Below are 11,715 nucleotides of genomic sequence, written 5' to 3' on the forward strand. Positions count from 1 at the left end.
TTCTTTTGTAAATATTTTACTACGTAACATTTCTTTATATTTTTATATTTAATAGTTATGAATAACAATGAATTATTTTGTTATTTAAGATGTTAAAATTATTATATTTATTTTGATTTATTCATGGCTTAAAAAGTAATTCAGTTAGACATTAAAGCGACTATAATAATAGACGTTTATTTAAGCATGCGCAATGAAAATCTATTTAATAGTTTGGTTTTTATTATTTTATTTACAGGTTGTTTTAAATGTATATAATTATAATATACAATTGTATATGAACGAAGAAGCTAATGATAATGATACATTATGTAATGAAGAAATTTTAAACTTTTTGTTGTTTTATTTTATTTTATATTAATTTTACTTTTTTTATTTTGATTGAACTTGCCGTTGATTATTTATATTAATGTGACTTAGTTAAGAACCAAAGTAATATATTTTATTTTTGGGGTATCTTACAAACTTAAAGTTTATAGTAACATTATGATTGAGTACTTTTAATACCAAGATTTAATTTTTTAAATATATACATTGTTGCAGTGAAAATTTTATATTATTTTTTATATTTATTTTTTTACTTGTGTTTTTCACAATAAAGCAAATATTTATTATTTTAAAATTAGTTTCAATTAAAAAATAAGTTATTTGTACATTATTTTTCTAAATGAGATTGATTATAATAAAGTTTTGTTGCCTTAATATTTGTATAAAATATCTATAAATATAAAGATATCTATACAACAATCATTAAAATTAATTCAAATTATTTAGATTAGTAAAATATTTAACTAACTAAATGTATTTAATTATTACTGTATATTAATATATCTCAATATCACTGTCTGAGAAGAAGTCTGAGATTATCTCATTGAAAATATAAAATTAATTTTAACAAAGACTAGAAGCATCTTATATAATAATAATATAAGTCGAATCAATCATAATATAATATTCTAATACAATATACTTAAAACCTGTCAACATTTACAGAAAATCCATGAATATACTTTCATTTCTCTCTCTTTTGTTGGCAAACTAAATCTCGCGGAACTATTTGGACCTATACTCAAAATGCTTAAAAAAAATATTTATTGAATTGTATTTATTGTATTGAAATTGAGAATATGGTAAATAAGAATGATTCAAATTCCCGAAGGACTTATTTATAAAAAGAATATCTCTTATTTGAAATCCTTTTCTTTCTTTTTATTATTATAAATTGGTATTGAATTTTAAGTTTTTCAAATTCTGAATATCTCTTTTATATTATTCTTAATAATAGGACTTAATAATAATAATAACATATATAACTTAGTTAAGTGTCCAAAGTAATATGAAATATGGTTTAAAATTATTTTTTATATAATTTATAATGTACAAGAAAATCTATTTTTATTTTATTTATTTATTGTTCTGAACATTAAATTTATATTGTACTTCAATTGTATTACCAAATAATATTCGACTTTTAATGAAAATTTCTAATAAGAAATTTATATAGGATATTATTCTTATTGAATTTATTATTGTTCATATTACCAAGATGTTTATATTTTATAAATATAATTATCAATTTTGAAATTAGCACCATTATAAAATGCAAATGTTTGTATATACATATAAATTGACAAACGGAATATGTTTAGATTCTGATTGGATTATTTTTTTGAAAAATATATATTTTACAGAATTACAATAATTGTAATCAAAGGACATAATTTGTAAAATTTTGTAATAAAATTAATTTTAAAAATAAATTAATAATACAATGAAATTAATAATCGTTAATAACCAAAATAATAAAACTATTAAATTTTAAAAAAAGTTAAAACTATGTATATCATATACTTCATTGATAATCAATAAGCTGATACTTCCTTTATGTATGCTTCAGATGGGCACATTATATTTTTACTTACATACTTTCACTGGATTAGTCTCCATAGAAAAATATTTTTAATTATAATTAATATACAATTTTCTATTTCAAACAGCGTAAAAAAAAGTTTATTAATCATGAATTAAAAAATATTTTAATATGGCTTATTTATTTCAAATCGATTGTGTGCGGTATGCATGCAGTTGTGGTTCTTTAAAATCTATTGCAAAAATTTATTTTTGTAGACACTGCTTAAGTATTCGATGTGGTTATTGTGTTTGTCATGAGGTACAGAACTTTATTTATATTTTTACTATGTATTAAGAAACCTTTTAACGTTTGTAGATCTAAAAATTATATTGATTTAAACATATTTATAAAGTTATTGTATTTTACTATTCAACATAGGTAGATTCATATTATTGCTCAAATTGTTTGGAAAATCCACCTGCTTCAGAAGTTCGATTGAAGAAATATAAGTAAATCATGTTCCTATATATTTATTCCATCTTTTATTTTCATTAATTGTAAATCTTAAATTATATTAAATGGTAATATATCAACATTCATATTTTTATTTTATTGAAAAGATTTGGCATTTATATAGTTTATTATATATTTATTTTAAATATGTTAATATCTTTTTCTGATTTTTATGGTAATGTATTATATTAAATTGTATATAAATTTATTTATTTAGATGTTCTAATTGTTTTGATTGTCCTTGCTGCTTTGAAACACTATCAATACGTTCTGGTCAAGTATTGGTAAAATCATTACATACTACTCAGGAGGAATCGAAACCTGTAACAAAAAAAATTTATTATTTAAGTTGTACATTATGTAGATGGAGTTCTAGAGATGCTGGTATTCCTGATCAAACTGTTGGTTTGTTAATAAGAAAAGTATTAAATATGTAATTAAATATTCTATAATGATTTATAATTTATATATATTTTTTAGCAACTGGAAGTTGGAGAGAACAAGAAAGTCCAAACACATACAGAATAACAGCACTTATTAATTTTTATAAAATTTTAGGTTCTATTGAAAAACAACAGAAAGAACGCAAAAAGTTTCAGTCAAAACGAATTTTTCTTCAATTTGTAAATATATTTTTAATTACTAAAATTAATTTAGTTTAGATTTCATACAATTAAAATAAAACAATATATAATTTAGGAAAAATTCGGAATTACTTCTACAATGGCTAGAAAACGTGTTGGTCAATTACCATTGTTACAATCTAATACACAAAGTGACCAACCACAGCCATCAGAGGCTAGTGAAGAAATCGAGGAATTATCACAAGATATTTTTACTAAATCTATTGATATAACTAAAAGTGAGGAAAAATAAAAATATTAAATGAATATTTAGTTAAAAATTAAATACTTTCTTTTATGATTTTGTTATAGTCACTACTTTAGATCAAAGGTTACAACATCCTGAATTACAAGTTGAAAATATTAATGAATTACGGCCTCAAAGAAAACAATTTATAGTAAAGAGATCCCAACGTTGTAGATTTTGTGAACATACTGTTAGTAAACCTGATTATTGTCCAACATCTACTAAATTTAAAATTCAACTAGCAGCTTTGTATAATAACTTTCTCATTGTTAATGAGATTATATATGATGATTTTGTTAATGAATGATAATTTTGTTTTTATTTATAGCTATCATGTTCCAGAGCTCCGTATTGTCGCATGTGAACCATTACGCCTTGGATATTCTAGCGAATTACTCTTAAAATTTTGCAACCCCACTCAACATCAAACACAAATAATACTTTTGTCAATGGACACACCCATGATGCCAACTACAACAACTTTACAAGGTATTAAGGAAGAAATAAATCGTGAAAATGTTCAAATGGTATTTACATTTTAATATACAATGCTTTATTATTAATCACTTAATTTAATATTTACAAAGTATTTGTCATTAATAAAGATCAGATAACTTTATAATTTTCAAATTAAAGAATAAATTTATATATTTATATATTTTTTATTTTATCATATATATTGAATATTGGTAATACTTAAGTTAATAATTTAAAATTAAGAATTATAAGCAGCTAACGATTAATTTTGAATGTAAAAACATAAATTTTATATTTGCCTTAAATACTGTAACTTAACATACTCTGATAATTAATTTTTTTCATTTTTTTATACCGCTTATTTTCATTTGATAATAAGCAATATTTTACATTTTCATTATATTAAAAGAATGAAAATTTTTAGTATTTCAGTTTATCAATTTACCATCAATGAATTTAAAAAATAAATTTTATAAATATGGTTTATCATAGTTAAAATAAATGTAAATAGGGTTGTGATTCTCCAAATTTATTACCATCTGCTGTTCGACAAGCAATTGTGGTTGAAGAAGGAAGACAGGTAAACATAGTTATAAATGCTGAAGTAATATTACCATCTAGTTCTTTTATATTACCACCAAGAGATGATGCTGCTGAATATGATGATCCAAGTGATAGTCAAAATTCTCAAGATGATCCAAAGTAATGACAATGCACTTTAAAATTCTTCATTAACCATTTACAATTTAAATGTACTTATATTATATAGGTTAGTTGTATGGAGAAAAGGCAACAAGGCAATCATAAGATTAGATGTAATACCTTATGTTGATAAAGATAAAATGGTTAAAGATGAACCCATTGTGGTTGGATTAGCTATGCAATATGGTTATATCAATACTATAGCAACATTAGAACATAAAGCGCCACAAAAATTAGATTTAAAAGTGAAGTTATTTTTAACACTTGGAAATTTAGTTCATAACATTTTATAATTTATAGAACTATTTTGATTAGTTATAATACTAAGCTATATTATTTTGTAATATAAGACAATACAAATATAAAATTTAATTTAAAAAAAAGTTTATTATGACTTTGTAATAAACCATACATATAAATTTTTAAAGTCTGCGACCACGACGACCTCCCTTTCTACGTGTTGAATCAGAAGGAATTGGTGTAACATCTTCAATTCGTCCAATTTTCATGTTTGATCGAGCAAGTGCTCTAAGTGCAGATTGTGCACCTGGACCTGGTGTCTTGGTTTTATTACCACCAGTTGCTCTAAGTTTAATGTGAAGAGCTGTAATTCCTAAGGATTTGCATTTTTCTGCTACATCCTAAAAAAATATAATTTGTTAGTCGAATTCAATATCATTGCCAATATTAGTAATAATTTGTTTTCTATCAAAGTAATTATATATTAAAATTTAAATTGCATTTCGATGATTTAATGTTGATATAATTATTTTATTTTAATAAAAAATTTACAAAAATTAATATTACCTGAGCTGCTAACATAGCAGCATATGGAGAAGCTTCATCACGGTCAGCCTTTACTTTCATACCTCCTGTCACACGAGCAATAGTTTCTCTGTAAGGAAAATATACGTTATCAAAAAATCTAATCTTAAAATAAATCAAAATATAGTTAAATGCTTGAAAAATCAATTTAAAAATATAATTTTACCTATCAATGAAATTGTTAATACAAAGGCTTAAAATTACATTATTTAATATTTAATTTTAAAGAAACTAACATGCTTAAGCATTAAAATTGTATACCAGTCAATAAATGTTTAAGTATAATAAAACAATATTTGTGATCTTTAGAATTTTCGATAAATGTATTTAAGTAACAAATTTCCAGCATTAACAATTTATTCGTTTCAGACTTTTGTTAATAAAATTTTTTGTTACTATAATTTAACCTTCCAGAAAGATCAGTAACATGCACAAAAGTGTCATTGAAACTGGCAAAAATGTGAGCTACTCCAAATACATTTTCTCCTTCACGAACTTGTGGTCCAAGAGAGACTTGAACTTCTTCTTTTTGAATTTTACCCCTTTTTGGTGCCATTTTACTGAAAATAATAAATTTGGTACTTCTGAATAATATTATACAATAAGCAGTTTAAGCTAATTAGTATTTTTTCTCAAGAGAATACAATAACAAAATTAGAGTATTCTCTAATTTTCTAATTATCATATTTGATAATCAACTCAAATGTGCTTCGTGTATAGATGAATTTATATCTATGATAATCATAATTCAGACACAGTAATTTTGATAAATTTAAAACTTGTATTTTAAATATATGTTTCTTTTTTCAGAGTAATTTTTTATTTAATAAAAATAACTACAATTTTATACAAACTTTCTGTAAAATAATACTTACAAATTCACAAAATATGTTGGCTAAGAATACAATAGAAAGAATTACCAAGACGTAGTCTATAATAGAAGCGCAATCATCAAACATCGGTGTATTTTGCCGCATGCGCTATCGAGATATTAGTTTATTGGCTCTTGATTCAAATAAATATGGAATCCAATTTACAAATTCATAGTTATTACAGGACATTTAAGAAAATTAATGTAACATTTCTTGATTACTTTGTGACAATATTTATTTTATTTTTACCTCACTTATTATAATAAAAAATACTGTAATTAAAATGTAACTATTAATAAATACATAATATATAAAGTGTATTTAAATAATAATTTAATCAATTAAAAGAATATTTGATTAAAAAATTAAAAAAAAAAAAAAAATTAAAAAAAAAAAAATTAAAAAAAAAAAAATTAAAAAAAAAAAAATTAAAATTAACAAATTAAAAAATTAAACCTTACATAGAAATTAAAAGGAATGTTAAAACTTTCTAAAAGAACTTATACTATAAATAAATCTGATTATATTATTAAACGACGCTAATACTTATAGAACTACACATGTTGCACATACTATCATCGTATTTGTATTTACACACATAGTTAAAATAAAATATGAGAAATTAAATAAATATTAATAGAAGTGATAGAAAAGAAAAAAAATAGAACATTTTTCTTCAAACTTTTAACATTGAAATACAAAATATAATATAATTTAAATTTAGTGTACATATACTTCTATAATGCAGCAAATAAAGTTTAATTGATTAATTAATTTTAATTATTTTCACTTAATTCCCAGAAATAATAATAATGTAAATATAATATAAGAACATTATTTAAAAATATTATTCGTATCAATATTCAAATCAGAAACGTACAAATAAATAAATAATAAAAAATAATATGAAACAAGAAAGACATGTATATTTCTCATAAAATTTAAAAATTAAATAATTCGTATTTATGTTAACTTTATGATTGAGTATAAATCAAATATAATAAAAATTAAATTAAAATATAATACTGAAATTGAAATATTTATTAAAATAACTAATCAAGTTTTGGTCGAGAGTGTATGTACACATAATTGTTTGTAAACATGAAAGCAAATCTGTTAAAAAAATAATTCAACTAATCTTATTCCATACATATTTTTCGTACTTTTTAATTTCATACTTATGCATGAATAAGTAATTACAATATATATATATATATATATATATATATATATATATATATAATAGTATTTATATGAAATCGTTTACAATTGCCAAAAATTAATCTTTACACAAATAAAAAGGATATAAGAACTACATTAAATTTAATACAATAAATAAGAGCCTTTTAAAAATTAAAATAAGCACAAAGGAAATATATCTTAAATAATAAGAAATACTTAACAAAACGTGATATATTTAGAGAGTTTTAGGAATTTTTTTTACTATTAATTATGAAAAATAATTACACTTCATTACATATTATATTCATAAGATCTTAGCGGTATTATGAAAATTTGATATTATATCGCTTATACTATTCAACACAAAAAATTCAATATTGACATTTTTTACTAATTGAAATAATGTAATTATAAATTTTTAAAACTAAGAAGTTCTTAAAACTAATTTGCATTATATACGCTGTATTTTCTTAAAGTATTAAAAGTATATTGCTAAACTCATACATGTAGGTAAAAAATTACGTAAAGCCAACTTGTAAATAGTTTTTAAAAAATTGAATAGAAAAATTTTATACAAAAGCAATAGTGATAAAAAAATAACTCCACTAATCTGACACGTCAGCCAGGCGTATAAAATCATCTTAGAACAAAAAAACCACTAGATGTTGTGTGGGAAAATGCTGGGCAAGTAAAGGGTTAATGCACTGATTCAATAATTAACACATATAATTATTGCTGCTGTTTATTCCATTTATTTCACTTTATTTCCAAGTTGGGATCATTAACCGTGCTGAGATTACAAATGACTTTTATATTTCTTAATAATCTTGTGGCGTTGAGATATACCCTTTTATTTGAGAACTAGAAGATGATCAATTTCTTATTCTCTGCATGTAACTGGTGAGATTACGATTCACTGTGAAAAGAAATAGGTTATAATCTATTGAATATTGTCACTTTGGAGGTTATAATCGTTGTAGTGCTCTGATCGAACACGACAATCTTGTAGTGTTTCAACTCAACACGTGTTGCAGTTGCCTCTGAATAATAGGCCGTGTAAGAGTCTAAAATAGAGGTTATACGGAGCTATGCGTCACCTGTGGCGTCAACAACTGATCGTTGCTGAAATGTGCTCTACCAGTGTGGCGCGAACAGCTGATCGTTGAAGGAAATGAAATAGTCATTGTGTGGCGTCAACAGTTGGTCTTGCTTTTAGAGCATGTCTGGGAAGCTTCAGTAGTCGGACTTTCAACCGTTCGTTTTCAGAGTAAAGCCGAGAGATGAAGATTAACTACTAGCGGTAAGGACTTACTCGCAGAGTAGCGTGAATTTTCCAGTCCCTCTTCGTTGGCTTGATGTGAAGTTCCCCTTCAATAATTGGAGCTCTTAAGTTCCCTCCTTGTCTCCAGGTGAGATTACAAGTGATCTCAGAACCTATGCAATCTAATCTTGATGAAATCAATTTTAACTGTATATTGATACACAGTCGTAGAAAGAACTTTTACTAGACTTAGCTGAACGACTTTGTCTCTGGTCCTCCTCCGTGAGAGTAAGTCGTGACTTATCCTTTCAACCATGAGAAGAATAGGAATAGGAATAAGCGGTGGTACATTACATTGCCCTTCTTAAATAGTTCACTGACCCAGTTCCATTTGGGACCCCTTCTTCTTTCAATTATCCAATCAGAGGTTGACCTTGGGCAGCACAATGGATTATGCACGCTTTCATTTCCACTTCCTTCCGGGCTTAGTCCCAAATATGTTAATCGGGAAAGTGTCGGAAGTAGGGAACCTTTACTATTAGTCACCTCTCCTTGGTCGCCTCTCCCTTCTCTGGGACTTGGCTAGACGAAGAGTCCTCTTGGGTGTGGTCGATCTCCCAATGCGATCGACTAGATGCGGCGTAGTTAAGAAACGTAGTTAAAAGCCGAGTGCGCACGTGCGCTTATTGCTTGTTGTCGCACGTGCGGGGTTTTGGGTTGCAGCGAAATTTAGGAAATGTTTGTACTCGATATTTTACGTATATCTGATACTCTTTCAGAATCTACGTCTTCTTAGCAGTAAACAACATAATAGTTTTACTGCACCGGAAAAGCATGAACACGTTTTTAGATAAGTAAGAATAAATAAGCTAACTATTCACTGGAGTTTTCCAGGTGTATTGACCATCTCGAATGTTCAGCGACCGTGGGAAGTCGTGGCAAGAAATTGTTCTCGCAATCTCGAACAAATAGATTTATTTAGAAGATAAAGTAAGCATAGAAGAAGTACGACTAGATAAAAATTAAATTGTTGTGATTGGAAGTTCTTTAATTCTATAAAATACCAAAAAAGTTAAATAAAATACTTTATCCAGCAGATTATTATGATAACTATATATTACATTTCAGTAACATCTAAAAGACTTTATTCAAATTATTAAAAGTGACATTAAATTCAAATGTAAGAAACAAGAATTCGTATATTTAAAAATATAATAATTGAACTTCTATATGCATACACTTATCTAAACAATGATTCATTGTTATAACAAATTTTTTATTACTTATTTTTTTAATTATTTAAAAAAATATGAAAACAGTATATTCAATAAGAATAAAACATAATTTTTAATTTAGAAATTAGTTATAAAAAAGAAAATTTATTTGTTATATTAATTACACATCATTCAGATAGATATATATAATTTTAAAAAATCGATAATAAACTAATACCATTATACTAATAAAAGAATCTAGTGAAATTCCGGATATAAAAAAAAATATTAAAAGAATTTATCATCCAATGATTCTAATGAATTAAAATGGTAGGTAATAAGAATAAATAACTCATTGGAAAAATATGAAATCGAAATTTGTTTCCATCTTGCTTTAATATGCATTTTTTCATAATTGAAAATTAAAATTTATAAAATATTTTAATGTATTTATGAAAATATTTGAAAAAAAAAATTTATTAAGTTTGTAATATTTATTTGATTCAATTTCAATTTTAATTGTATATTGAAAATATTTTTTTAATTAATCGCAACTACTGTATGAAATAAATATAACAATAAAAATAATGATAAACTATTTAAATATATTATTAATTATAATAAATATAATAAATTAATTTGTAATTACAATATTTTTATTTTTGGTTCTTGCTAGCAGTTGACAAGTTTTATAAATGTACGTCTTAAACTATGGTTGTTGCTCTTTGAAATGTAAATATGAGTTTAGAAATCGATAGATAAAGGTACATGAAATATTAGATAACTGTTATTATTTTTGAATACACTCCAGATTATGACTAAATTATATAAAGCGATTCCTTTCTTAATACTTTACTGTTAAATCTACTGTTTTTATATTTTTATTATTTCAATAGTATTAATGGAAAGTATTCTATCTTACTATTTCATTTTCATACTGGATTTTATTTTTGTAATCCATAACTTTTTACTTAATCTGTCTAACAGTCCATCTCACTAGAAATCGCAAATTTTTGCTTTAAACTATTAGTAAACTATAATAAAGTAACAATGTTATTAGATTTATTCAATAAAATAAAACACTTTAAAAATAATATAAACTACAGTAAAGTATTTTAATTTGTTCTTATTCCTTTCGTGAATACAAAAAATTACTTATACAAAACGTATAAAATATAAAAACAAAATATTAAAAACAAATATTATTATTTAATTAAAAGTATAATCTTAAAAAAAAGCCACATCATTATTCACATTTTTCTTGCGTTCTTAGAATTTATAAGAAGCATTAGTTTCAATATTTAAATATAATTCAATAATGTATCAAATACAATTAAAAATTTTTTTATGATAAAATAAAATCGAATACTAATTATAAAACAATAATTATCAGTCTAAACATGTGACTCCTTCTTATACTACGATAAGCCAGTTAAATAAGAATATTAAACGTTACACACATGATTAAGTAAATCAAATGTTTTCAACGGTATTTTTAAATAAACTGTATTTCACGATCAACAGAAAGTATAATAAAATGAAAATAATAATTAAAAAATATATAATGTAAATTTAGAAATCGAATTTGTTTACATATAGGGTTTATTTTTATGATTATAAAAAAATTAAATTAAAAAAATCTTAAATGTAAATATACATGCTAAGGTATAAATGCTGATTTTTGCACGTTTTTTATAACGAATTTGTTAATATTTTTTTTATATAAACTTTCAAAATAAAGTATGTGCAGTTTTATATTTAACTCTTTTGGAAACATGGAACTGCTCATCTTTTAGAAAGTTAAGATATTGTAATAAAAAACTTATTTTTTCTAAATTGTATTCAAAATATAAATATCTATAATTTGAAAGTTTCTGACTTTGGAAATCTGCATTAACATAAGTGTTGTATCAATTGAATCCAAAATTCAAACAAATGAACCATACA

General features: G+C 23.8%; 2 protein-coding genes across 2 annotated transcripts; one reads left to right on the forward strand and one right to left on the reverse strand.

Annotated features, from left to right (window-relative positions):
- Window positions 1-2,000: 2,000 nt before the first annotated feature.
- On the forward strand, window positions 2,001-4,707 carry DCTN4-p62 (dynactin subunit 4). The gene is made up of 9 exons (XM_011504466.1): window positions 2,001-2,170; window positions 2,291-2,361; window positions 2,583-2,770; window positions 2,846-2,988; window positions 3,065-3,227; window positions 3,301-3,484; window positions 3,564-3,762; window positions 4,224-4,414; window positions 4,482-4,707. Exons 1-9 carry the CDS (start codon window positions 2,042-2,044, stop codon window positions 4,705-4,707), a joined length of 1,494 nt encoding a protein of 497 aa, XP_011502768.1. The 5' UTR covers window positions 2,001-2,041.
- Window positions 4,708-4,781: 74 nt separating this feature from the next.
- Rps14 (ribosomal protein S14) lies at window positions 4,782-6,211 on the reverse strand. Its single transcript, XM_011504407.1, has 4 exons — window positions 6,115-6,211; window positions 5,647-5,799; window positions 5,222-5,309; window positions 4,782-5,055 (listed from the first exon to the last, which is right to left on the reverse strand). Exons 2-4 carry the CDS (start codon window positions 5,793-5,795, stop codon window positions 4,837-4,839), a joined length of 456 nt encoding a protein of 151 aa, XP_011502709.1. The 5' UTR covers window positions 5,796-5,799; window positions 6,115-6,211; the 3' UTR covers window positions 4,782-4,836.
- Between the last annotated feature and the right edge of the window lie 5,504 nt (window positions 6,212-11,715).

The sequence above is a fragment of the Ceratosolen solmsi genome, unplaced genomic scaffold, assembly GCF_000503995.2.
Source record: "Ceratosolen solmsi marchali unplaced genomic scaffold, CerSol_1.0 scaffold17, whole genome shotgun sequence".
NCBI classification, from domain to species: domain Eukaryota; kingdom Metazoa; phylum Arthropoda; class Insecta; order Hymenoptera; family Agaonidae; genus Ceratosolen; species Ceratosolen solmsi.